General features: G+C 44.6%; 3 protein-coding genes across 4 annotated transcripts in view; 1 reads left to right on the top strand and 2 right to left on the bottom strand.

Annotated features, from left to right (window-relative positions):
* The first annotated feature begins 670 nt into the window (after positions 1-670).
* UBE2A (ubiquitin conjugating enzyme E2 A) lies at positions 671-10,628 on the top strand. Its single transcript, XM_081897703.1, has 6 exons — positions 671-1,043; positions 1,327-1,407; positions 6,149-6,174; positions 7,416-7,505; positions 8,425-8,513; positions 9,316-10,628. Exons 1-6 carry the CDS (start codon positions 1,000-1,002, stop codon positions 9,442-9,444), a joined length of 459 nt encoding a protein of 152 aa, XP_081753829.1. The 5' UTR covers positions 671-999; the 3' UTR covers positions 9,445-10,628.
* Positions 10,629-13,189: 2,561 nt separating this feature from the next.
* On the bottom strand, positions 13,190-21,842 carry NKRF (NFKB repressing factor). Of its 2 annotated transcripts, none has more exons than XM_081897607.1 (3): positions 21,269-21,842; positions 18,006-18,145; positions 13,190-16,575 (listed from the first exon to the last, which is right to left on the bottom strand). In XM_081897607.1, the coding sequence occupies exons 1-3, from the start codon at positions 21,562-21,564 to the stop codon at positions 14,606-14,608; spliced, it is 2,406 nt and encodes an 801-aa protein (XP_081753733.1). In that variant the 5' UTR covers positions 21,565-21,842; the 3' UTR covers positions 13,190-14,605. The 2 variants fall into 2 exon arrangements, with proteins under 2 accessions (XP_081753733.1, XP_081753734.1); XM_081897608.1 differs by lacking the exon at positions 21,269-21,842 and adding an exon at positions 18,847-18,974.
* Positions 21,843-26,219: 4,377 nt separating this feature from the next.
* The window catches only part of SEPTIN6 (septin 6), a 49,556-nt gene continuing 47,940 nt past the window's right edge, over positions 26,220-27,835 (bottom strand). The window contains exon 10 of the mRNA XM_081897652.1: positions 26,220-27,591. Within this exon, the coding sequence (XP_081753778.1) occupies positions 27,582-27,591 (10 nt within the window). The 3' untranslated portion in view covers positions 26,220-27,581. The remainder of the gene's footprint in view (positions 27,592-27,835) is intronic.

Here is a 27,835-nt window from a genome sequence, read left to right as displayed (position 1 = left end):
GAAAGGAGTCTATAAAGGGTGCCGTGAACAGTTTCCCATCGTTTGGTCGAGATATCCAACTCTTTATTCCATTCCTCTTTTAATAACTGTGCATCAAACTGATTTGCTACTAATAAACATTTATATAAGGTTATAGTGGGTTGTTTGTTGTAGTTACATAAGAGTTAATCAGCTGTTTTAATATCTCTGAGGTCTCTTGAGCCTGTAAAAGCTGCTGGAGGAGGAGAGGGCTCTTGTGCGGTTCCTTTTCACCTGATCCAGCAGGCTCTTCTTAATGCTTCTCATGACCATAGTGACAGTGGTGACAATGAGCCAGTGAGAACGGCAGCACAAATGCTCCATTCCTTAGTCACCTTTCCTTATTCGAGAACATGTTCCCTCGAACAATTGTGGCGCTTACATCCCAGCGGCCGTGTGCAGGATCAGACCCCTAATGCTGTAATCCTAAACAACTGCCCCGCCCAGAGGCGCGGCTCCCAGTCCCTTGCGCACCAATGAGGAGGAGAGGGAGCCTACACAGGTACCTAATAGTTGGTTTATGCTGCACACCGGGGTGGCTTCCACCCCCGCCTGCCTCTTCCATTTGGTATCGCCCAGAATCCTTCGCTTTACGTCACCGCCCACTCTTTCTTTCATCCTCCCTCTGGTGGTATCGCCCCCGCGCCACAAGCCGCAGCGTCCCAGCTCATCCCTCGCTCCCCCTGTTGCCTGCGCAGTGGTACAGCCCGAGCTGACTCGGCCCCTCGAAGCGCCGCCCCTCGCAACGGCAGTGGTGCTGCCCGGTATTGCCCGGCAGCCTCCGCCGCCGTAGTTAGGACCGCGTTGTTTGTGTGTCTCTCTCTCCTCCCCCCCGCGCTTTGTTGAAGTGGCACAGGCGGCTATCGCTCGGAGTCTCGCCAGCCGCCGCCCTCGCCCCGCTCTCTCGCCTCCGCCGTCCCGCCTTCCCTGGGGGGCCGGAGGGGCTGGTGTGTATGAGTGATTTATAACCGCGACCCCGCGATGTCCACGCCCGCCCGGAGGCGCCTCATGCGGGACTTCAAGAGGTAAGCGCGGCGGAGGGACGGTTTCTCGAAGTGGGGGAGCGGGCAGGAGAGCGAGGAAGGTGGTGAGGTGATCAAACATGGCGGCGGCGGAGGGAGCGCTGCGCCGCTAGCGTAGTGGGCAGTGTTGCGCTACTTGCGCAAGGCGGGCAAGCGAGCGAAGGGCGCCCGTAGAACGGGGGGGGGGGGAGCGCTACGCAGTTTGCGCAGGCTGGGTGGGAAGGCGGCGCTGTCACTCCTGCCACTGAGCTGCTGGTGTCCCTTGTCCCTTTCCCTCTGTAAACAGGCTTCAGGAGGACCCCCCGGCGGGAGTCAGCGGGGCTCCCTCGGAGAACAACATCATGGTGTGGAACGCGGTTATTTTCGGGTGAGTAGGCAGACCCTCTCCTCCCACCTGCAAGTGGCCTTTCGCCCCCCTTTCAGGGTAAACATTGGGGTGAGGGACCGGGACAGGCAGAAGAACAAAAAAGAGGGCTAGAAATTTAACCTGTCCTCCCTTTCTCTGAAGATGGTTTCTGAAGACAGCTGGTGCAGAATTCAAGGGCCAGGTTGCAAAAGGGTTTGAGCCTATGACACCGATCCTGGTCTGACTATTCGCTGCCAGTTGGTTTCATTCAAATTGTTGGTTTTGACCTATAGAAGCTTCAAATGGTTCAGGACCACAATATCCCTGTAAGGGGCAGGTGCATATTCCTGTATTGCATAGGGTTGGACTACATGGTCCTCAAGGTTCGTTCCAACTCTTATTATTCTGTGAGATAACTGAGATACTTCCGGTTCTGCCTCTCCCCATGTGAACTGATCTGGACCCTACAGTCACCCATCACCTGAGGCCCTTCTTCATGTGTCCACCTCTAGGAGAGGAAACATGAACTTTTCTGTGGTGGCCCCACTTTTGTGGATTGCGCTCCCTAGGGAGGCTTGCCTGGCGCTTTTGTTCCACATCTTTAGGTGCCAGGCAAAAATATTCCTCTTTTCCCAGCCCTTTGGATAATTAAGCAGTCTGTGGCCTTTTAAATTGCTTATGTGAGTGTGTTTTTTTGGGGGGGGTATTGTTCTTGTTTGTCGCTATGTTATTATGTTTGTTTTTTATATTGTAAACAGCTCTGTGTGCCTCAGATGATGGATGGTATAGAAATTGAATAAATAAATATTAATAATACAGTTTACTACTAGTAGTACTTATTTGTGTTAACTCCTGAGCCTTGCTGCACCTTCAAGTGATCAAGATGTCACTGATCTGTTTTTCACAAACATAGGCATATGCATACATTTGTTCCCAAACACAGGAATAATAGCTGTAATTATTATTATATTAGAACACAACAGCTTGTATCCCATGAAGAAGAGAAAGATGATGATGATGATGATGATAGTATCATCATCATCATTATACCCCACCCATCTGGCTGGATTTCCACAGCCACTCTGGGCGGCTTACAGCATATATCAAAATGCAAGTGTAGGAATTGTAATTGCTATTATTGTGCTGGTAGTTGCATCTTGCTCCTCTCCTTCCAATATGATCAGGGTGGGGTGTTTGTGTTGCTATAATTATTGCTTTAATGATTGTCATTGTCATATCTTGCCTTGCTCTTTGTCCAAGGAGGTTAGGGCTGTGTGGTTCTGCAGGGATGACAGTATAGCAGCTATTTTTCTTAATCGTATTTTGCTCTTTGTCCAAGGAGGGCAAGTGGTGTTGGTTTTTAATCTGCACAACAGTGCTAAAAGGCTGTATATCCAGGCTGAGAGGTGTGTGAGAGAGTTTCCAAATACTAGATCTGGCATTAGCCATATTTTTTTTAAAAAAATCTCTTCCTGTAAGGCAGTGATCACCAACCTTTCTGGGCCTGTGGACAAATAGATTTGAAAAAAGCATTCCGTTCTACCCAATAGAATAGGTTGTGATGTGTGTGGTGCTTACAACCATTTCATCCATTTGCACAATTTCTGCTGGGGGCAGAAGAGGACCTTGTGGGCTCCAGCGGAGGCCTCTGCAGGCACATGTGTGCTCATGAGCACCATGTTGGCACTCCCTGCTCTAAGGAGCTTTAGAATGTACACATGGTTGTCATTCCATCGCTCTCCCTATTATCCTTGTGACAGACCTGTAAGTAGATTACTTGGGGTTGGTGTGGAAATATTGTTGCCAGTGGTGACCAGGAATCTTAATTTTGTTGACAAGCAAAGCAAAACTCCCTATATACCCAGGCACAATGTTTTTATTTTTAAAAAGCTGCTGGCAGTGCAGGGTCACAAGACTGCAGGTTTCATGTTTATATTGGAGCACTTTCAGTGCTGTGGTCTGGGAAAGGAATGGGAAACCTGTGCTCCTCTAGCCAGTGTTAGAAACGAAATATGAAAGCTAGGAGCTAAATGGCACCTTAAACCTAGGTTATAGGTGCTACAATAGAACGTTTAGGTGTGCATTTTTATAACAAAAATGCAAAGCTGAAAATGAATGAACTGCAACTAAAATAATAACTAAAATAATATGTTCATTTCCCTGTGGTCTAGTCCTTCTTAAGAAGGTCTTTTCTCCAGTCTTCGGAGAGTAGCTGGAAGTGGGAAGGCAGTTTTAATCTGCAGTTTTAATCTGAAATCTTAGGCACAGTTCTGCTCCCAGAGCTCAGAAACTGCTTGCGCTAATGAAGTTCCCTGTCGCAAAATGTGCCTAGAATAATGGGAGTTTCGAACACTGCCTCTAGCTGTTGCTGGACTACAACTCCCATCATACCTGAATATGGGCCATGTTGGCTGGGGCTAATGGAGTCTCACAACATCTGGAGGGATGTTCCCACCTTGGTATAGAAATAAAGGGTTGTTAAAAGCATGCAGTAGAAACACTGCTCCCTATAGCCCTATTTTCTGCTATACAAGGGATATACATTAATTTTTGTGGTGCAGAAAGCAAGCAAGCCAGGCTACTAGAAACAACTGTTGGCCATCATGTCTTGCTAGCTTGTAGTGAACTTTTGTAATTTAGGGTGAGAGAGTAGCTGTAACTGGCCTAAGAAATATGGGGTGGTAGTTGTTATTTTTGTTTGTTTCTGTGTAGGCATTTTATATTGTAAACCAACCAGTGATCCTCAGATGAAGGGTGGTATAGAAGTTTAATAAATTAAATTAGTGAACATCCTCTGTGGGTTTTGTGGCTGAGGAACAATTTGACCATCTAGTTAAGGCCCTTGTCCCCAGCAGCATTCAGAGGGATACTTTTCTGCTAAGGATCTGCTGTTCACTGTAGAGGATTCTAGAGTTTGCTTTAGGTTGGAGACTCAAATCAATAAAGCACTGACTGAACTTTACTGTTCCCATATACTGAAAGTAAACTGAGGAGTGTAATGAATGTGCTTCCTTGGCTGCACTTTGCAGGGAAAAGTCAGTAGTGCTGGGCAAACCTTCCGAGTGCAGTTTCTATGTCATTACTGATCTTTTAATTGAGAAACTCCACAACAAGCTTCTGAAGAATTGTTCCCTCTGCTAGGTAGAAAAACACTGCCACCTCTGTATCCAACCGTATTATGCAAGTTTGCAAAGCTGCAGTGAAACTCTCCCCCTTCAGCCTGTTTTTGTGGTGGTGGAGCTGATTCCTGCCCCAAATTTTCAGCAAGTATTCTTTTCTTCTCATATCCAGGGAACTTCCTTGCTCACTCACTCCTATTTAGCAACCACCACATGCTGTAAGATTCTCCAAGGAGTAGGTGCTGTTTCTGCCTTCTGAAGTAACAAAGCCACTTAGGTAGAGCCTGTGCCAAAGCTCCTCGAGTGACCTCCATGGAGGGTAGTCAAGAGCTGGCTGAATGATTTCCTCCCCCACCTCCAATACACATCCTTATTTTCTGCATGGGATACTAAGCTTGCCTTGCCTTAAAGGCTAGGGAAACACTATATTGGGGTAGGAAGTATCTTTCATGCCTTTGGAAGTATTGTTCTTTCATTTTATTCCCTGCAGAAACTGTGCTTCAGTAGTGCATAGCTCAGTTGGTTAGAGCATGGTGCTGATAATGTGAGGGTTGCAGGTTCAATCCCCGCAAGGGACAGCTGCATATTCCTGCATTGCAGGGGGTAGGACTAGATGATACTCAGGGTCCCTTCCAGCTCTACAATTCTGTGATTCTATGTGGGACTGTTTTGTTCATATCCATCTGTTTCATTTGTCTCTGCCTTCCCCAACAGAATTTAGGCTGCATTCCTCAGGGCAGGGATCTTTCTCTTTTATGTTGCTCTGTAATGTGTTGTACGTATTAACATTAGCTAGAAATCTTCAGGTTGGTTAGCAAATTGAGCAAAACCCCAAAATCCACTGAGCATTGTGTTCTTTTATTCAGGGGAGGAAATATTTTCTGAGTACGGTGGTGCCCCGCAAGACGAATGCCTCGCAAAACGAAAAACGCACAAGACGAAAGGGTTTTTCGGTTTTTGCGTCGCTTCGCAAGACGAATTTCCCTATGGGCTTGCTTCGCAAGACGAAAATGTCTTGCAAGTTTGTTCGCTTTTTTCCTAAAGCTGCTTGAAGAGGCGCAGTTGCGACGGACCGTGCTTCGCAAGACGAAAAACATCACAAGATGAAAAGACTCGCGGAACGAATTAATTTCGTCTTGCGAGGCACCACTGTATATCTCCAGTTACCTGTGGCAAATTGGTTGCCATCAGCTCCGAGCCATGCACAACCCTTGCGCTGCTCCTATATTGAATTTAAAAATACCAGCAAAACTGGAGTTGGCGACAGTGAGCAGCGGCAAGTGTGCAGCATCCTTAGCTCTGCCATTTTAAAATGAAACAGTGCTATGGAGACTTTGGGTATGGCACCCCCACAATTTGTCCTGGATAGTTTCTAGGTTGAGAATAGAATTAGAGGTGGCAGCAGCATGGGAATGGGTGTCAGTTTTACTTTAGACAAGTAAAACTACCCAGGTGTAGAAATTGTGAAACTGCTAAAACTTTGTTTCTTTTTTCTGAAGCCCTTAAACCTTGCTCATTCTGACCCCTGTTTCTGTGCTGGGCATGTATTAAGCTACATGTCATTCTGTAAAGGCTGAGTGCCAGTTTAATAATGAACTAACTTCACTAAATGTAAGATGCTAACATGCTCTCTCTTCTTTCAGGCCTGAGGGAACCCCATTTGAAGATGGTAAGTATTAAAACAAAACAAAACATTTTCAGTGGGCAGAAGGGTGATGTGATCAAATTGTTAATCAGTCTTAGGATTCCACACCAGAATTTCATGGATCAGTGTAGCTCAGAAGCAGAGATTCAACTGTTTGCAATCTCTCCCTGGCCTCTCAGTATAATTTAAATGTTTCAGAGAGAGGATGATGTCAAGTCCTCCTCCTTCCCCCCCCCATCAGCCACCCTTTCTAGAAAGGGGATAGGTGTGTGGGAGAAGAAAAACTTTGGATGGAAGATAAGACAGCTGCAGTTAAGCACTTTGCTTTGAAGTGGTGACTAGGCTTACTGTGTAAATAGTACCCTTTACTTAAGAACTTTCTTGAAGCTACTTCTATAAACAAAGTCTGTTTAGGGTACATGTTCAGAAGCATCATATCTTTCATAACCTGTGTATTGGGGTACATGAAGGATGGCTGTCTCCATAAATAGGGAATGTTACAAATATATCCCTTGGATGAAAACTGTATCATGCCCTCTCACCTTGACTATTGTGGCCTTCTCCTCAGTCCTCTTTCTAGCACTTTTCTACCAGCAGCATTCACATCCCTAGTTATTCTGATCACATAGTGATCTTCCTTAAATTTGCACATTGTTTTCTTGCCCTTCCCTTGATCCAACATACTTTCCACATCAGAACCCTTCATGGCCTTGCCTTCTCTTAACATCCCAACATATTCCTGCTCTTTTCTACGCCACCTCCCTGCTCTCAGCCATCTCAAGATCTGTAGCTTCCTTTGACCCACTCTATCCTTGGTGCCGCTTAAGCTTAGAACTGCCATCTAGAACTCCTGTCTTCCTTCAAATCCCTCAGAACCCACCTTTTCCTTGATGGCTTTGGCACAACTCCTTAGGTCCCATGTCTTACTGTAACTAGGCCTGTGTACACGTAACTGAAATAAACAAAATCTTCCTCTTTTTAGCGCTGCTGCTTTCTCCATGTCAGATCATTTAAGCCGTGGGGCAGGAGCCTTTCTAATTGTACTCTGTAATGTGCTGTTCACATTTGCGGTGCTACATAAACAGTAACGCTTTGGCTGTGAGCTTCCTAAAGCCATTTGGCTGAGGAAAGGTGGACTAATCTTTGAATCTCATGTACCAAGAGAATTTTGTGAAATGGTTGGTGCTTCTGCACTTGAGACCAATGGGAACAGGGAGTTTCCATTTGTAAACAAGATACTTATAACTTGCCTCTCCCCATTGCAGGAACTTTCAAGCTTACCATAGAATTCACAGAAGAATATCCAAACAAGCCACCTACTGTTAGATTTGTGTCTAAAATGTTTCATCCAAATGGTATGTACCACCTAAAATGAAGCGATTTGTTTCTTAACTGCAGTAGTGGTCACACAGATGGACCTGATACTGATAGTTGCAGGGAATTTTGGACTGTGTGTATGTGTGTGTGTGCGTGTCCATATGCTAATTGTTGCTGAGTTCAATCCTACCTGGCCTCTCAAGTTTCTAGCGCAATCAGATTATTTCCCTCAGTCACCTTGATCACAAAGGTGTAGGGTTCTTTAATTTTTAAAGGCAAGGGGAACATATTTAAATAAAACCATATCTACTTCATAGCAATACCTGCTCAGTTTTAGGATTTCTTATAATCCTAGTTCTTGTCTGCTGATTCTGTTTTGGTTATATGACTTCTGATGGAAGCATGAAGAAACTTTTCTTGTGGTCACTAACCAAGTGCACCCAATTTAAATTTGTAGCACTCCTACAGCTGCTGGTGCTTTTGTAAATGAGTTTTTAATGGCTTTTTTTTAACATGATCTTGTCATCTTGCATTTATATCTTCCCCACTTTATGAAGAATTTTAAATCCTACGTTGGAAAGTTCACATTAGGCAATGGGGTACATGCTGTCACTAGGGTGACTGGCATAGATCTTTGAAAGGAGACACATTACTGCTCTTGAAATCTTTTCTTGAAATGCCATGCTGTGAACTTTTTTAATAATCAGAGTTGTGAGGTTATAAAGGAGGGAGTGTTGGTGGAAACAAGGTGAACTTTAAAAATTCATTTCACCAGGGGCCTGTTCCATAACTTGTTGAAATCAGGTATTTGAGGCACAAGCTGCCAGATGCTCGTTCTATGGGCAGCTTAAGATAGTTATGCAGGAAATGTTGATAATTAGCTGGGAGTGACAACATAGCAAGAGAAACTTGAAGGCACTGATTCTTGTTATGAAACTCATTAAATTCCTTTTGCAGTCTATGCAGATGGTAGTATATGTCTGGATATTCTTCAGAACCGTTGGAGTCCTACCTATGATGTGTCATCCATCTTAACATCCATACAGGTAACATCAGGGCTACTGATGACCTTGCTAATACAGTTTGAAGCAGTGTAATAACTAAGGTGGAAACCTCTATCTGCCATGGGATTCCATCATCATTATTTATGACCCATCTTTTTATTTCTGTAAATGGGTTTGTGAAAGTATGGAAATGCGTAATTATTTCTCAGTGATTATTATCCACTGTATTCACAAGTGTACTTAAAAAGATCAATAAAATGGTTTCACAAACTGAAACAGCTATACATTTAAAAAGCATTGCATCTTTTTCTAGTGGTGGTAATTATATTTAGTCTATTTTTATACCATTGTGTTTTTAGGTGTATTTGGTGTAGCAGAGCTGTATTCTTACAGTTCAGAGCGTACTTTCTTCTCCCCTTGCTTTTTACACTTCTGTCATTCACCATCAAAGTCTTGCCTGAAGCCAATGCAAGATGACTGCTGGCAGACCAAAACCCCTGTCCCCCCATTCTCCATTAGAACGATGGAAGAGCAGTCCATCGGAGTTGATTCTGAATCTAGTCCTGTAGGCTTAAAGAAGTGGCTCGCTGCGCACATTAAGCTTTGCTGTTGAACCAAAGATAATTGTTAATCGTGTAACTAGTACCTGTGCAGAGTCCATGTCATTGTGTTAAAAGCAATGTGATAGGTGCAAGCTAAGCAGCAGGCTTGAAATAGTCAAGAGATCTTCCTAATATACATGGCATCTTTTGCTACATTGAATTAATCACTTTGCTTGCATTGTGTGAAACCTCACTATGAAGGTGATTCATCTTTTCTTTTCTCTCTCTCTCCCCCCCAACAGTCTTTACTGGATGAGCCTAATCCAAACAGTCCAGCAAACAGCCAGGCAGCTCAACTATACCAAGAGAATAAGCGGGAATATGAAAAACGGGTTTCTGCAATAGTAGAACAAAGTTGGCGTGACTGTTGACCCTGGATGATGCAAATGAACACTCTGATGAGGAAAATATATGTATGAAGTGTCTGAGTCATCCTCCTCCTCCTCCTCCTTAGCATCACTGCATTTACTTTGAAAAGCAAAATAGCTGTTGTGCTGTTGCCACCCACCCTTGCTGAAGCTTCTTTCTCCTTGGACATCAGAAAGCACCCCCTCCCCTCCCTCTTGAGGTCAAATGTACCGTACTTGGGTTACTTGTGAAAGAATTACTTAAGGCTGAATTCCACTGTCTGTGATCTTACCATCTCCAGTCTTAGGGCAGCATTGTGCATTTCTGTAGTGGACACTAAGCTTTTAAGTGTAATAGTGTTATACACAGTGATGCTTACGTGTAGCTTGATTTTTAAAAAAGGGATATTTATATACAGTATACATTTTTAAGTATGATTCAAGTGCTAGCATTTTAACTGCTGCTATCAGCTTCAGTGCATCTGTAAGTACTGTGTGAAGAACTAGATTTCCCTGCTGCTTTATCTCCGCCTGGTTTTTTTTTTCCATTTAGCAATGTGATGAAAGTATTTGGAATTGAGATGAAATTGAGAAATGGACTATTATGTCAAGCTCGAGGGCGGGAGGAGAGAAGGGGGTTGCAGTCTGCTCTATGGGTCATGTGCAAAGTGATCTATCATTGTGTATGGTAACATATTCAAGGTTAAGTGCTAGGTATCCTTTCTGTAGGGCTCTGCTTAGTTGTTTTTCGAAGCTTTTGAACATGGTTATGGGACAGGGGCGGACAATAACTTTACTAATGGTAAAAGAGGACAGAGAATGAGGAAAAACCCAAGTGCTTCAAAAAACCTTTTATTTCCCTTAAATAATTTTCATCCAAACTGCTCTTGAGAAGATATCAAGAAGCTACTGTTATGTTGTTGAAAAAAGTAGCAAGGTCAAAAGTGCTACTACTGTATGCTTCGCTTTTTCTTTCCCCACCCCTGTGCAGTTTTACAAGTCCTGCCTTTGCAAAAGCATTTTTGTAAAGCAAAGCTCAAATCAAACATTTTGGATACCTTAAGCAGCAGTGTGGGAGGAGACTGTCAGTGTGCTTGTCTGCTCTACCGGTGTCTTCTGTGTACATTGATCTGTTCAACTTTGCACAAGTAACCCATGTAAGAAACTGTACATTTTTCAATTACTTGTAAATAAATTCTTGAAGGGAAGATACCTATCACTATTTTTATTATGACAAATTCTTCTGGTGGTAGTTGATCCTCAATCAAGCTGTCTTAATCCACTGTGGATGGTTATATCTTGTAGAAACAAGTCTTGGAACACTGACCTCATCTTCCTATCAGCAGTGGGGAGCCTATATTCCTGGGTGTTGAGATACGACAGCTCCCCTTTTCTCTGACCTTGCTGGCTGGGGTGGAAGGAAGAGTTCAGTGGGATTTTTGCCTTACATGGTATCTTGATGGTAAATTAGTATTATATACAGTTGTCGTAAGGCATCCCTCTTTGTTAATGTCTACATGAAGGGAGAGCTCATAGCACTTCTCCCACAAGTGGTACCCCACATGCTATTTTATAAAGTAAAGCAGTTTAAAACCCAATGGACCGTATAAGGTTTCTGGCAAAGTGTTTCTCACTACTTAACTTGCTACCCTTCCCTGAAACTTGCAGGGGCCAGTTGTCAGCTGTCACATTCCATTTACACTCACACTGGTTTCTGAGAGCATTCTGTGCCATTTTCAGCAGCTGCTTGGGGGCTGTGCATTTCCCAGCAACCTTTTTGTAAACACCAGTTACTTTTTGTATTGGCGACTGATAAGCATAACAGAAACCCAAGAGCAGGTATGTTTGCATGCTAGGGAACAGCTTGCAGCATAGGAATAAGCTACTCTTAAATGGAGGCTGGTAAGCTAGCACACCAAACCAACTCTATAGAGCCCCCCTTTGTTTTCAATTAGCTTTGCTATCACTGCTTTAATTTGGTTTCCTCACTTAGGTCATGGGTACATTCTTTTCATATAAGCTAGCCTTGTCTGGAGAGGTTTATCCCCACTAAGTAAATCTTATGTTTTCTTTCTTGGATGCTCATGCTGTTTCAGGAGTGTTTACCATTTTCGGTCGAAGAGGTGCATTTACCCTTGGAGACGGGGGTGGAGTATTGCCAGTGGTGGGTGTATCACCTTACACATATAGGCACTGAGCTTACCCTCTCAGCTGATCTGTGCACTTAATGGTCCCTCTGTGCTTATCAAACCAACCATCAGTATGGGGAAGCTGGTAATTTGTACAGCCATCCAGTTGCCGGGCTGGACAGTGACATTTTAACTTTTCTGCCTCCCTTATTGCTGCCTACTTCCTTTTTGCCACTACCAAAATTATTGGGAGGCTTGGAACAGCCTGAAAAATATGGGGGTTTGGATCAGGTCTCTGGGTTGGGGGCTGCCCACTCACCCCTACTCCATGATTGATTGATTGATTGATTGTATATACCGCCCTATACCTAGAGGTCTCAGGGCAGTTAACAGAATAAAATCAAGCCAATAGCCACCCCCCAAATTTTGAAAGGACATGGGTTGTCAATCAAATCAACTACCATTTGTAGGAGTAGCAGAACTATTTCTGTTCCCTTCTGAGTTAGGAAAGAGATTTTGCTGGCACACAGTAGCTAGCTATCTCCAGTATTACCTCTCTTTTTTTAGTTCTCATGATTGGCAAGAGAAGCTATGGGTTGTTACATGCTTCAGTACCTTTTCTAGGTGGCAAAGGTCCAAGAGAGTAACCATTAAATAATTAATTAATTCTTCAAGGTGGTCCCAGGTAGCCCAGTAATATCTAATTTGTTGATTTTGAAAGCCTTCCTGTTGATGGAAATGGTGCTTCTGATTAAATTGGGCAATGGGTTAAAACTCTCAGTATAAGATTCAGAAGAGGTATTCCACCTTCCCTCATCCATAAAGAGGAGTGGGTGCCTCTTCTTGGATGGCACCTGCAATGATCTGTGTGCATAAGCTAAACTTGTTTTTATGCATAAAGCAAAGTTACACAGGCTTAGTAAATCAATCAGATTTACTCATGACATCCTCTACTTATTGTTTCTAGCTATGGATGACGGTTCCCAGAAAGACAAGTAGATTGAAAAGGTAGTTGATTTTTGCATCCTTAACAAGGCTGCATTTTATTTAAAGGCTCCTGGAACTGGGAGGGAGGTATGCCTTCAAAAAAGCTTAGTTTTTGCATAGGAAATAAGGGGAAGTAAGAGAATTATGCACACACTAATCAAATGCCCAGGGACGCAGGTGGCGCTGTGGGTTAAAGCCTCTGCGCCTAGGACTTGCCGATCGAAAGGTCGGCGGTTCGAATCCCTGCGGCGGGGTGCGCTCCCGCTGCTCGGTCCCAGCGCCTGCCAACCTAGCAGTTCGAAAGCACCTCCGGGTGCAAGTAGATAAATAGGGACCGCTTACTGGCGGGAAGCTAAACGGCGTTTCCGTGTGCGGCTCTGGCTCGCCAGAGCAGCGATGTCATGCTGGCCACGTGACCCGGAAGTGTCTCCGGACAGCGCTGGCCCCTGGCCTCTTAAGTGAGATGGGCGCACAACCCCAGAGTCTGTCAAGACTGGCCCGTACGGGCAGGGGTACCTTTACCTTTTTTAATCAAATGCCCTACAGAGAAAACCTTTTACTTGTTTCTCTCCATATTTTATACGAGCACATGTACACAAAAAAATGCAGTGGAAGGAAATGAAAAGTGGAAGCAGCACACATAGAAACAAATGGACCTGACCAAAGAGTGTTTATTTTTTAAAAAATACTTCACTGAACAATAGTTGTAGGAGAAATCCACTCCACCAGAGTTCATCTTTCTGTTAAGGTGATAGAAAACGCTTTAATTTATTCACTAACATCATCAGATTTGGAAAGCAAAAGCATGGCCACTTGAGGCAAAACCCAGAGCCTTGTATGTTCTGCAGCATGTACAATAAATCAAATTTATGTCGAAGAATTACAGATTCTGGCTCTTATGACGGAGGTGGGGTACCTGTGGCCTTGAACCAGATTTTGCAAGGCAACAATTCTCTTCTCCCAAGGACTCTTGGGAATTGAAGTCTAACAACATCTGGGTTCCCTATCCCCTGCTCTATGAAATAACAAAAAATTAGAACTAGCTTGCGTGTGTTTACATAATCTCACACATACAGAGCTGTGACATGCTCCTCAGGCGTCTTCCCCAAGAGGAAGCAGAAGGCATTGCCTCAAACTCTGAAAGCTATCTTAGAAACCGTATGCAACTTGCCACAGTTGAACACACTTAAGGCCCACTGATTTCAGTGGGAGTTTTATGCCATTGTGCTCCTACTAAAATTAAAACAACTCAAAATTAAAACAACTCCCACCCACTTACGAACTTTGGCTTATAAATATAGATTTTAAATAAAAATCTGAGACTCGGGCTTTTCTGATTTATCTCCCATTCTGGGTTTATATCAGGGATGGAGAACCTGTGGACCAGAAGGTGACCGGCTCCCAATTCCCCTCAGCCCCAGCCAGCATGACCAATGGCCAGGGATTGTGGTAGTTGTAATTCTGCAGCATCTGGAGAGCCACAGCTTCCTCATCCTTGGATTTTAGGGTACAAATGAAGAAGGCAGTCTTGGGTAAACCAAATCACTAATTACTGTAATGATGCTGCATTTTGAATAAACTGAAAAGCAAGTTCCCCATCCTTCCCACAATAAAATCCAACATTTTAAATACAAAACATGCAATTCTTTGCATGTCCAGAAATAAAAATCTATTTATTATTAATACCAACTTTACATAGTTTTCTACATATTGCCACCTTCTTTATTTTTTTATTTTTTATTTTTTTTAAGTCAAAAAATAGAGAAGGAAATCATCCTACCCTTTTGCTTTAAAGTGGTGTGCAAACTTTCCCTGTCACACAAAGTGTTCCAGCTATTACAAAACTAGGAAAATGTGAAGGAAACAAGTCTTTTCCAAGAGATTTCATAAAACAGTTAAACTGCTTATATAAAGCTCTTATTTTTTTCCCTAAGAAAGTTTTATAAAATTAATGAACAAGTAAAACAGGTTTCAATCATTCCCACAACCATGTGCAACTTTCGCTCGGTTTAATGGAGAATTCAGCCTCAGTCTGAACATCCCCAGAAGAAATGGATGGCCCTCAAGCCTTATTTATCCTGTGGCATAATGAGTTCATAATGGCCAACCTGACCATCTTGCTTTAGCTGGTGTAACAAGTCTTCTTTACGCCTCTTTCGGCTAACCACTAAGAATCTATCACGGCCCTGTCCATGGGATTTACTCTTAAGCCCGTATTGTTGGGCTATCTGATGAATCTGTTTGCGCTCATCGTTGGTCAGTTCTGTTGAGAACGTCAGATCAACTTTGCTGTCCGAGAAGGCATAATTCTGGATGATCTGTTCAACATCTTTCTTTGCAATTTTTGACCCCCTTTCATTGTCCATCCCAAGCCCTTCCCTTTTGAACTGTTCCTTCACAGCAATCGGTTCTCGGATCCCTTCCCCACTTTTCCCCAAGCCACCGCCTGTCCAGCCCATTTTCCTTAGAATCTGATTCCCAATGTTGTCTTCCTTGATCTGCTGCTTCGATGCTTCTTCTGCTGAACGCCCGCAGATCTCGTTCCTTGAGATGACGTCTTCGATGGTGCCTTTTTTCAGGTTGTTGATGACTGTTGGTTGGGTTCTTTTCAGGACTCTGACAGCCTCTTCTGCCGCCATGTGCTTGACACTCTTCTTGACCCCAATTGCTTCAGCGATTATTTCCTTTTCCAGCATCACCTTGCACTTCCACCGGATCCCCATCACCCTTTCAAAGATGTACTCCACTGTCATCTTGTTGAACTGAGCAGTGTCGTTCAGGGTGCACACAGGGTTCATGGAGTTCTCATACACAACAAGTTCCTTCAGACTCTTCTTCTTGGGGGGAATATGAGTGGCCCCGCTAAATTTCCGAACCTGGACTGCTTTGGTGGGCCCAGTACTGGACTGGGTCTTCTGGAGAACTTTCAGCGCTTCGTCTGCTGCAGCATGCTTGCTTGTTTTTTTCGTGCCATACCCTTCGGCTAAAAAGTGGTCCTGCAAATAGACACAGCAGCGCCACAATCTATTTGGCATCATGGCATATTTGTATTCAATTGCCATTTTGTTAAAGGAGGCTGAATTGTTCAAAATCCCAATGGCATCACTGGCATTTTCTGTGAGGACAAAGTTAGTCCAATGTTTAGCTGAACTGGAGCCCTGCTGGGGGTTAAAGGTCAGCTGTCCAGGTGACCATTCTTTCGTGGAAGTGACAATGTCATCCGAATGCTTGAGCACTGGAGGGAATTCAGGTGGAGATTTGCCCTTCTGACACAGCACTAAATCCTCCAGGGTGGTGTTCTTGTACTTTCGCTGGGCAATCTTAACCTCCACAGGCTTTTGCAGCAGAATCATTGCCAGTTCCGTTGCTCGGTCCCTCGATCCATTTTTGCTGCCGGCATAACCTGTGGCCAAATATATATCCTGACACCTCACCTCACAAGCAAAACCATCTTTTAGGAGCTTCTTGTTATCGGGAAGGTCCTCAGGGGAAAAATATTTCAAGTGGGAATAAATATACTCAGGGTTTGTCCTGCAAGCCTGTATGGATCGTGTCAACAGAAAAGTGTAGTTAATTTTGTCTGGCTCACAACTAGCTTCAGGGCTAGCAAGATTATTGCGGACTGCCACTGCAAGTTTGTTAATGAAATACTGCTTGGCTACTATAACCGATTTGGGAAATGTTTCAGAGGCAGCCTGGAGAAGAGAAGGCCCCCACAAATCTGCTGCAACACCACTGGCAGAAGAGTCTTCGTTTTTGGAAACCACTTCAGCTTCCATCTGGTTTCCCTGGGTACTTCCATAACCTAAACCTACTGTTCTGGAAAACTGTGTGTCCTCATCCTGGGTACTGAAGCTGCTGAAAACCCGATCGGCGTAGTTTTGGATTTGCTGGGTTATGTTCTCACTGGCCTCCTCTGCTTCATTTTCTGAAGCAGGCTTTTTTCCTTCATCTGGAGTATTGCTGGCTACAAAGTGTATAGGTTCAAAACGAGGCCTGACATGGTATTTGGCAGTCTGCTTCCTTGGAGGTTCGAGACCTATGCAATGTAAGAAGTTAAAAGAGGATTTTTAAAATGAAAAATGAAACATGGGTGAAATATAACTTTTCTCTGCAGGCATGAGAAATTGTAACTTTGGGCCGGGCAGAAGTGGAAGGCAGATTTTCAAAATATTATATTCCATAGCTGTGTGATTAAAGCTATGGCTGAAAACGCATACAGTCCTCGGAAGATCCACTTATTTAATGGAACTTATTCTCAATTAAGCATACATAGGACTGCAACTTCAATATTCCAGTGTCAGTCAGTTTTATTTAGTTTCTTTGGGGGGGGGAAGAATTGTAAAGTGACAAGACTTTGCAATTTGAAAGAGGAAGCACTTTTGGTTTGGGAACTACAACTATATGTTGTAGTGTTGAGGTGTATCTGAGGATCAATTTAATAATCCAACAATGGGGCAACAAAGAACTGCTGTTGCCTATATTAGGTTCTGACAGTGATGAACCTTCCACAGAAATCCTGTTTTGCTGTTGACAGTAGGAGGGGGAAGAGTTACAGAGAGGTGAAATGAAGTGAGCAGAGTTAAAAAAAGGAAAGTGAAGGAGACACAGAAAGGTAATACCAGCAGATAAAAAGGAAGCAAAAGAAGGTGAGAGAGAAAGGAAATAAATTTTTGAGAAGGTAAAGAAAATGTGGAAGAAGGCATGAGCTGAGAGAACGAGGAAACAGGCAGAGACCTAGTGATAGAAAACATTGAGAAAGAAGGTAAGACAAAAGAAAATGACAAGAGATAAAGGACTGAGAGGGTGCAAGGAGGAGGCAAAGAGAGGGAGGGAGGTGTAGAGGAGAACAACAGAGGCAAGACGGGTGATGTGATTCCAAAAGTGCAAGATAGGCAGAGAAAAAGGCACCAGCAGTTGACAGAGAAAAGTTATGGAAAGCTAAAAAAGTGATAGAAAGCCTTTTGGAGGGGAATATAACACAAACATAATGGTGATGATGACTTGCCCTCTTGCTCAGTGTTAACCATGGAGTAAAGATAAAATATAAAAGAGGACACATCTACTAAAAGCGTACAAAATTTGACCAACGATATATTAAATATTGGCTCACATGCTTTTTTTAAAAAATAGTGTGTGACGTGTGCTGAGATGTTAGCACAATTAAGTATAAATCAAAAGTGAAAATCTGAATGTGGGTCCCATGTTGCTGATTGGGATTTAGAGGTGAGTCTCAGGTCTAGATTGGCTGAAGACCACCGTGGTGGTGCAACTGTTGCAGCGCTGGATTTCTCAGCTGCACAACATTTAAAACTCACTCGTCCACTAGTGCATGAGGCCTTGGGCTAGTGGACAAAGAATATTAGATACAGCCCTTGGTCTTTTCATGCCTGACATTGCTGATTCATTTATCATCATTAAAGAGCCAATTCTGCTGTGAATGGAATGGAGGGAAATGGAGACACTCACTACGAGATGGAGAATAGTCCGGCAAGGAGCGTTGCCTTTTAGTTGCCTTGGCATCAGGCACCAATTCAAATGACGGCATCTCGCCAATGTCAATCCCTTCGGCCATATGGAGGACTTTCTCCATAACTTCAGGGCTATACCTGCATTTAAGCAAAGGAAGCTTCAAGTTATAGATTGCCATTACAAAAACCCTCCTTGCAGCTCTAATCCTACTTCTGCCCACCAGAGGACTACCTAAGTGGGTGTCCTGTTGGACCAAGAGATGTGTGGTTACAACACCTTTTCATACCTTTGCCCAGCGAAACATAATACAAGATACAGGAACACAGGAAGCTGTTTTATTCAAAGTCAGGCCACAGATCCAGGTAACTGTTTATGCTTGGAATAGTCCATGTGGCTCCCTCCATATATTGCTGGACACTAGCTCCATCATTCCTGCCAAGTTGTATCCTGGCTGGGGCTCTTGAGAGTCCAGTAACATCTGGGGGGCCACAGATTGGGGTAAGCTGCTTTTGGCGAAACGAAAACTATCTGGAAACTCACAGTTATACTAAAGAAACCCGTGGATGCAAAACTTTCCATCATGATATCTAACTGGCAACTATCTCCAGTTCAAATGTAAACAATGGACAAGACAAAGGAATATGCTGGCGTTGATCTTTGGCACAAGGGATGCTATGGAGAGACACGTGGCATTTCCAGCAGCATGGTATGAGAAAAGAACCCAGACATTGTGAGGGCAACTGTTGTGACAGAACAGACAACGCTGAGTTAGAAGGACTAATTGTCTGGCCTGGTACAAGACTCTTTCCTATGTTCCTAAACCTTGTTGATTTCTGACCCAGTTAAGTGAATGGAGTAAGGCAGTCACTGGTCAAGGACAGCTTGATTCTTAGCCTAAACAACCTCTTCCCCACCAGCACTTCTTTAAAGGCTGGTAGCCAAAACAGGGAATACTGCACTGAATACTTGAAGGTCTGTTTTCAGTGGCTGCTATGTCATAATGGCAAAGGTCACACCATACATTTAAAGCACTACTGTACCACTTTAGGCAGTCATGGCTTCCCCAAAGCATCCTGGGAACTGTCATTTGTTAAGGGGGCTGAGAGATGTTAGGAGAATACTATTTCCTTTTGAGAGCCACAAACAATCCCTCTTCCCATAGAACTATGTAAACTTTGGCTCTCAGAGGGAAATAGGGGCCTCCTATCAACTCTCAGAACCCTGAATAAACTACAGTTCCCAGGATTCTTTGAGGGAAACCATGCCTGTTTAAAGTGACACAATGTATGGTGCAAGTGTGGCCCCAGTGGTAAAAAAGACAGGGCTTCCATGCCCTCTGATCTGCCTGTAACTTTCTTGTTTTGGGGGGGAAAGAGAGAAGAATGGGTGATAGTTATTCTGGGGAGAAATAAAGGTATTTGGCTCAAAATGAAGTAAAGTTAAGGAAATGAGGGCTGCCTACCAGAGCAAACCCAAACAGGGTACAACAGTGAACATGGCAGACTGTTAAAGATCCCCACAAATATACAAGGCCTTAAAATATTTGGAGAAATATTGCTTATGAAATAGAAGATTTGTCAAGGACTGGTTTTGACCCACGACAGTGATGCCAAGCCAATAAGCAATGTTCTTTTGAAGAAGACCTGTACAGTCTCAAGGGTGTTGGGAACTTGCAATTGTTTTGTGAGTCAATAAAGAAGCTAAACAGAAATTTTAATATTCTGCCTTCCACGGGCATTGCTCTCAGCCCCTGTTGCTGCTCTATAATGGCAATCAGATAGCTGTCAATGAGGTACTCCCATGAGGACTGGGGAGATGGAGAGCAGGCTAGCACCACCACCTGTTGTTGTACTATCCCTTCCTTATCCCTGATGAACCCTTATATGGAGAACAGGGCGAATAGGGGGCTTTGCAAATTGCCCTCGCAAAAAGAAACTTTGGAATATTCTTCCTGCAGAGATTTGTCCAGTTTCCTCTCTGTTGCCTTTTGAACCAAATGTGAAAGAGTTTTTATTCAATAAGTTAGTTCTACTGCTGTTTTCCCAAAATATTTTATTTACTGTGCAGTTGATGTTTTTAAATGGGTGGTTTTAGTGCAGCATACCCTTGTTGATTGCACTGTTACTGGTTTTCTGTTTGCAAAGTGTCCGTAGTATTTAATTGCTAGAAGAGCATGACTAAAATATTACATACCAAACACATAATAATCACTGCATGGAAAGGAAAATGAGTTGTGAACAGAGAGTAATGGGAAGAGAAAGGGGAAGGGTCAAAGGTGAGTGGTAGAGCATGCATCTGCTTGGCATTGAGGTCACAGGTTTATTTCTTGACATCTCCAGACAGGGCTGGGAGAGATCCCTGCCAGATATTCTTGAGAGCCACTGCCAGTCGTTGTACAGAATGGGGAGTGGGCAGTGGCATAGCTATTTATTAACAATTAATTAATTAATTAATTAATAATACCTAGGGATGGGGAGCCAGTGGCCCTTTAGACCTTGTTGGAGTCCAGCTCCCATCATCCCTGGTTAACAATAACAGCACTGGCCAAGCTTAGTGGAGCTGGTGGAAGTTGCAGGCACAAATTCCCCACTGCTCTTGTGAATTAGAAGAAAATCTTCCTCTTGTGAACTTCTGAACTAGGCACACCAGTGGCTGGCGCTGGACAAGGCAGCGTTTTGTACCTAAAACCACTGTAGGGAAGGGCTGCAAATCAGTGGCAGAGCAGCTACTTTGTTGGCAGGAGATCTCCCAGGTTTATTTTCCTTGAAACCCTGGACAGCCGCAGCCGATTAGTACAGAAGACAGCATGGAGCTGCATGGACCGGTATAATAGTTGCGCTGAGTCCCTAAGCAAAACAACCGGAAACAGCTTAACTGGCTGAATCAGTGAAAGTATGCTCAAGGCCAGGCGTGCGTGGGTGGGTGGGATCACAGAGTTGTAGAGTTGGAAAGGATCCTGAGGGTTGTCTAGCCCAACCCCTTGCAAATAAGGAATCTTTTGTCCAGCACAAGGGCTCGAACCCACAATCCTGAGATGAACAGTCTCATGCTCCACCGGCTGACATATCCCAGCAGCTCAGCAGACCTCTATTAACAACTCAAGCCCCCTCCTCCTCCTCCATTAACTGCGATACGCACCCAACGTGTCACCAAGGCTGTACACACCACCAGTTAAACCCCCCCCCCCAAACACGTGTCATTGCGCGCGCGATCGATCGCTGAAGTGAGGAAAAGAAGCAGAGAAGCGCCCCGCGCCTTACCTGCACCCCATGAAGACATGGTTGGCCCAGGCGTGGGAGAGCGCCAGGAGCTTCTGGAAGGAGACGTCTCCCGGGTAGTCCGGCAAGTTGCGGAGAAGGAACTGCCTTCGCACCGCCCAGTGCCGGTCGCTCTCCTGCTTCTCGCGCCAAGGCTCCAGGTCGGGCTCCTCGGAGGGAGTAGCGGCTGACCCCTCGGCAGGAGGCTGCGGCGGCTGAGGAGGCACCGGCTGGGCAGAGGAAGGCGGCCGAGGCGACAAGAAATCCCCGCCGGGCAACGTACACCCTCCGCCGGCCATGGGATGGCCTTGTCCGGGCACCAAGGCCAACCGGCGCCGGCGTGAGGCGAGCGGGAAGGGGGGCAGCACTCCGGGCGGGGCTCCCCGGCGAACCGATCGCGCCTAACCCCGATCCGGAAAGGAGAGCGAAGAGCAAGCGTGTCCGTTCACACGTGCGTGAGACCCCGCTCCTTCTCTCCCTTCAAGTGCGCTCCCCTTTACCCCTCCTCTGTCTTCTTTCCTTCTCGTGAGCATGCGCGAGCGCTTCTTCCTAGCTCCTCCCCCGGTCCAGCCCGCTGCTTTCCATCTCTTCTTTTTCTGCTTGTTAGAAGCTGCTCGCGTGGGCGGGATGGAACGTTCGAGCCGCGCGAGATCTCCGGAGGAGGCGGGGGAGCCTAGGGGAGAGCGAGTGAGGGGGGGCGGCATGGAAGGGCCGCAAGGAGCGCGCTCCGCTTCTCCCACAGCGCCATCTGGAGGTGGGGAGGAAAAGAGCCCAGGCAAGCGAGCGAGAGCGCTTCGGCCGGCAAGGGGAGGAGGATGGAATCATTGTTTGAGTATGGAGTTCGAGTCCCACGTTGGGTGAGAGTTTCCTGAATTATAAGGGGTTGGACTAGATCAGTGTTTCCCAACCGGTGTTCCGCGGCACACTAGTGTGCCGCGAGACGTTGCCTGGTGTGCCGCGGGAAAAATTAAAAAATTCGAAAGATATCCGGAGAGGCGGCCTTCAGGCGAGTTTTAATTTTAATTTTCCTTCTCCCACTTAATGCCCCACGCTCGCCCGAGCAGCTTGCAGTCCTCGGTAACCACGGCGACCCGAGGGAGGGGAGGGAACAGGGAAGTCGAGGGCGGCGGCGAGCCGCGATGACGTCAGTGGGCCGCGCCGCCTCGCCCGGGCACGGTGTGAGAGCCCCGGCTAGTGGCGCGAGCTTCGGAATAAGTGGGATCCGCGTGCACGAGACCGAGATCGCGGGTAAGGAGCTCAGCCCTGGGCAGGAGGAAGCGGGGTCGCGCGTGCGGGCCACATCCCCACAGAGAGCGAGCCTCCCCCGGCCCACCACTCCGGGCAGGTCCACTCGCATGAGGGGGCAGCGATGGCGACGGCCGGCAGCTTGCCTGCAATGCCATCCCTCGAGCAGGCGAGGAGCCCGGAGGCTACCAGATGCGAGTCCTCTTTCCCACCCTGCTCGGGAGTCCAGAGCACTTGGTCGCATTCAGGATCTAGAGTGGGGAAGCGGGGCTTGTGTCTGGGCTGGACACATTGGGCTGCCTGTGCCGCTCTACCTGCGGGGAGAAATCAGGGTGGGAGTCACAACCGTGAGGCAGGGCTGCCAAGTGTGGCAGAAGAGGACACGGCTGTCGCACCTGTCCTTAGGTAGGAGCTTCTTCCGTGTCAACCTGCTGCCCTAAAGTCTTGGCTTTTTGGCGGTTGGCACAGAAGGAAGGCAAGGGGGAGGGGAAAAAACTTACATTTTCGTGCGTCCCTCCCGGCGTGACGCTGCACGCTGACGTCACGGGGCTGTAATGGTGGTGTGCCTCGAGATTTTTTTCATGAAACAAGTGTGCCTTTGCCCAAAAAAGGTTGGGAAACACTGGACTAGATGACCCTCGTGACCCCTTCCAACTCTACAATATTATGAAGACGACAGATGTTTGCTGTTGTGGAAGTTCTGTGAATGCGTTTAATGTTATGGTCCTTCTCTAAAACCTATGCATATTTGGAATCAAGAATATGTTTACCCCCAAGTCATATGAGGACAACGGTTGAAATAGGTTTTATTCTGAGCTAGAATCACACAACTGTAGTGTTGGGAGGGATTCCAAAGATCATCTAGTCCACCCCCTGCAATGCAAGAATCAGAGTTAAAGAATCATTGGTGATGGCTTTCTAACCCATTTAAAAACCTCCGGTGAAGGGGAGTCCACTACCTTTCAATGTAGTTCCTTCCACTGTTGAACAGCACTTAACATCAGAAAGTTCCTTCTAATGTTCAGTCAGAATCTCCTTTATGGTAATCTGAATCCACTGCTTCAAGGTTTCTTACCCCTGGAGTAGCACAAAACAAGCTTTCAATAATCTTAGCTTCAGCAGTTCTTTAGCATCAGGAGGGAGGAGCAAAATACAGATGAGCACAGCAAGCACAGATACAGCAAGTTCTTTGCTTGTAAAGGTAAAGGTAAAGGGACCCCTGACCATTAGATCCAGTCGTGACCGACTCTGGGGTTGCGGTGCTCATTTCACTTTACCGGCCGAGGGAGCCGGTGTATAGCTTCTGAGTCATGTGGCTAGCATGACTAAGCCGCTCCTGGTGAACCAGAGCAGCGCACGGAAACGCCATTTACCTTCCTGCACTTTTACATGCTTCCGAACTGCTAGGTGGGCAGGAGCAGGGACTGAGCAACAGGAGCTCACCCCGTTGCGGGGATTCAAACCGCCGACCTTCTGATCAACAAGTCCTAGGCTCTGTGGTTTAACCCACAGTGCCACCCACGTCCCTCTTTGCTTGTACAGTATGTTTATTTAATCTCTGGGTTGGGGTGTGTTGTTTGTTATGGATAAAGGCTACCTTGCAACAGCTTTAATAAAGGTATTTCTACATCAGTTTCAAGTCCCATGATGCTATTCAGTGTGTTTATTTCAAATCTGCAATCCATCACTGACTTAGATTTATAGGAAATGCTGAAAGCTTGAGATAGGTAACAAAATCATACTGCCCCCTGCTTTTGTCAAATTCCACCGAAGTATCACCTTCCCTTCCCAACTAAACCCTGATCTGCCCCCATCCTAGATTGGCAGAACTTGCTAGTTTTCTGAAATATGATCTGTCTTGAAGTGTGGTGGTGGGTTTGTAGAGGGAGTACCAAAACTGGGAGGCAACCACTGAGAACAGCTCTCTTCACACCTTTGATATTGGAACATGATACACAGATAGTGTTAATCACAGGTGGCTCTTGGTGAATTTCAGATTATAACAAGGCACATGATCAAAGAAGACTATCTCCAAGACACCTTGGGCTTACGTTATTCCTAATTACTGCTGCCAACCATACTTCTGAGTGCGTGGGTAGGTGAGTGAGTTGGTGGGGAACAGTTGTATAATTTCTGTATAAAATTACAGAATAAATTGTAGGCAAGTCAAATGGTTTGTTATTATGAATAATGATGTCATTCAATTTAAATAAATCTTGCACTACAACCTTAGGAATGTTTACTAAGAGATAAGTCTTACAGAACTTAATAGACCATACCCTCTTAAGTTAGCATGTTTAGGGATTGCACTGCAAGACCAGTAGACTTTGAAGCTGATCACGCAATAAAAAGTATTTCCAAACAGGAGTTCTGAAGATGACAGCATGCTTCTTTTTAAGATGTTGTATGTATATGTCAAAATTATCTTAGAAGAGGCATTCTCTTCTGCATGAGTGAAGGAGAAAGGAATGCCTCTCTAAGATGGTGCCTATCACCTGCTGTTACTATAACCATGCCTATTAAAATTAACATTTAAATATGTTTTTTAAAATGTGGAATGCCCTTTTGGTCAATTAAAAAGGGTTGTTTTTTTTAAAAAAATCAACTAATCTAGCTGAAGAAACAAATAAACAGTTCTAATATTTCTAAATAGCTCTAATAGTTTCCAGAGCAGTAATCATGCTTGTGGCAGCCAAAACAACACCTGTACCAAGTTTTACATAGAGCAACCAACTGAAATCAATGGCCTCAACTTACTCATGCCCATTAATTTCAATAAGTCTACTCTAACTACGACTGACACTGAAAAGAAGAGGAGCTTGGACTTGATATCCTGCCTTTCACTCCCCTTAAGGAGTCTCAAAGCGGCTAACAATCTCCTTTCCTTTCCTCCCTACAACAAACACTCAATGAGATGAGTGGTGCTGAGAGACTTCAAAGAAGTGTGATTAGCCCAAGGTCACCCAGCAGCTGCATGTGGAGGAGTGGGGAAGCAAACAAGCCATTGAGTTTTTTAGCACTTAAAAAAACTAACCAATTTACAGTGGTACCTGAGTTTTTGAACGTCTCTGTTGATGAACAGTTCAGATTTCAAACACCATAAACCTGGAAGTAAAAGCTTCCATTTTCAAACAAGCCTTGGAAGTCAAACGTGTCACACAGCTTCTGTATTGAGTTTTCTGTACTGAGTTTTCTGTTTTGAGGCTTCTGTTTTGAAATTTCGGTTTTTGAATGTTTCAGAACTCGAACGGTCTTCTGGAATGGATTACGTTTGAAAACCGAAGTGCCACTGTATTATGGAACACGATTTCATGGACTAAATCTGCTGAAATGAACTAGAATTCACAAAACTTTATAGCAGGGGTACCTGGAGTACCCTTCAGATGCTGTTGGACTGCAGCTGAGATGAGTCCCTGCTTGGCATAGCCAATGGTGAGGAATGCGAACAGTCTTCATCCAGCAACATCTGAAGGGCCACAGCTTCTCCATCTTTGACAACAAGCCATACTGCATTTGCAAGTATTTTAAAACAACAAAGTCTTTGCTGTTTTAGTCCCAATAACATTTGACATACAAATACAATGTAGACTGATCCCACATGTGATGTAATCTACGTGTGCATCAAAAACTACAGCATAATGATATAAAATTAAGCCCAGTGAACACAATTCATTCAATGGATTCCAGAAATAATTACCAGGGAAAAATGTTTCTTTTTTTTGGGAGGGTTACTTTTTATTGAAAATTGACAACATTAGAAAGGTATCAAGCTCAACAGTGCTGGTTCTTTCGTGTGGGTCATGTAAATAGATACTGAGTGCAGCTGTCAAATCACAATTCTTGTTTGTAGAGAGACCAAAAACAAAAAATAGAGAGAAAAGACAAGAGAACAAGGTATTGGGAAACAGACCCCCATGCAGTGAACGTTCCAGAAAAGTTCCAAGTGCTCGGAAAATGCATTATTAAGGGCAGTTAACACTTGACTTGCATGATAACTTTTAAAGAAACAGATGACCAATTACAGACAAATTTCTCCACAACCTTGATATCGACAATAGAAAAGTCAGTTTGTAACCCAGAAGACATCTGGGAAGGGCTGAACTACGGGGATTAAATTAATCATGGTTAATAATACTTAAGTCTTTACTAAAATGCCTCCCCCTCCCCCAGTGTTCAGAAAACACTTCACATATTTTACCGTGGTAATCCTTACAACATGACTGCAAGGTGGGCAAGCTTGATTATTCTCAGACTGGAGGAGGGTGGACAGCTGAGGCTGGAAGAATAAGTAGTTTGCTTAAGGCTATCCTTGTAGTGAAAATGTATAAATGGTGTGCTTTCTGGCTCACAGTCCTTCCTCAGCCACTAGGGTCTGTGGAAACTTTAGTGGACCTTTTTTTAATTAAAAAAAAAAGTTAAATGAGAAATATTACTCAATCAACCTGATTATTATTTTTTTCCGAAATGGCAGAGGTTATCTATGACCCCAATGAAAAATATACTTCCCCCCAACCCCTCCCGCACTGTCCTTTGCTTCAGTGTTAAAATTAAATATTCCTCAAGAGGTAGCAAAGTCGCGTGTTTCTCTGTTTGCTGTTCATTGCATAAAACTTGTATTTTTAAAGTTTTTGTTTAGTTTTTAATCCAAGCAAACCAACGAATTAGCACATTTTTTTTTCACAGATACTTATAAACCACCCATCATATTTATATTGAGGCAAAATAGAAAGGAAATACTTTGCTTAAAAAAAAAAAAAAGAATCTGTCTCAGTGTCACTTGGCTACATCAATAATTTGCCTGCCACCTTTAGGTTGCTCCTCAAAGCTTTTAACTGATACACAGATGTTTGCCTTTCCAATATTCTCCCTGTCTTGCAGCGAAAACCACAAAACACCTCAGCTTTAAACACACCCCATGCACATCAGAAAAAAACGGGAAAACAAAACCAAGTCTTTCCAGATATCCAAAGACTTATTCATTCCTCCCCCTCCCAAACAGGATGGGTATTCCTAAACTCTTCCTCAAGTGGAAATCTTCTCCATCAGACATAGAGCAGCGGGTGGAGACAGATCAGAAAAAGCTAGAGAAAGAAAGCAAGAGAGAGAGGTAGGGGGGGGGAGAGAAAAAAACACAGATCATCAATTAAATGCAAGGAGGGGTGGAAGAAGCATTCAAAGAACAAGCAGAGAAAAAACAGATCCCACACACAATTAAATTGAGAGAGAGAGAGAGCAAGACGACAGATGAATGGATCAATGCTCGTGCTACCATTGGGGTCCCAGACAGAGCAGCATTGATGCATCAGAAGAGTTCAAGCATGTTAA

The sequence above is a fragment of the Podarcis melisellensis genome (genome assembly GCF_964234715.1).
Source record: "Podarcis melisellensis genome assembly, chromosome: Z".
Lineage (NCBI taxonomy): Eukaryota > Metazoa > Chordata > Lepidosauria > Squamata > Lacertidae > Podarcis > Podarcis melisellensis.
The sequence above is the reverse complement of the archived record's forward strand: the minus strand, read 5'-3'. Positions and strand labels throughout refer to the sequence as shown.

Bases quoted from the DNA above. Each gene is read 5' to 3' on its own strand.
- UBE2A (XM_081897703.1), top strand. From the start codon at position 1,000: ATGTCCACGCCCGCCCGGAGGCGCCTCATGCGGGACTTCAAGAG. The intron at 1,044-1,326 runs GTAAGCGCGGCG...CTCTGTAAACAG, and splicing joins CTCATGCGGGACTTCAAGAG to GCTTCAGGAGGACCCCCCGG. The intron at 7,506-8,424 runs GTATGTACCACC...TTCCTTTTGCAG, and splicing joins TAAAATGTTTCATCCAAATG to TCTATGCAGATGGTAGTATA.
- NKRF (XM_081897607.1), bottom strand. From the start codon at position 21,564: ATGGCCGGCGGAGGGTGTACGTTGCCCGGCGGGGATTTCTTGTCGCCT. The intron at 18,146-21,268 runs GTAAGGCGCGGG...GCTTAAATGCAG, and splicing joins CATGTCTTCATGGGGTGCAG to GTATAGCCCTGAAGTTATGG. The intron at 16,576-18,005 runs GTGAGTGTCTCC...TACATTGCATAG, and splicing joins GGACTATTCTCCATCTCGTA to GTCTCGAACCTCCAAGGAAG.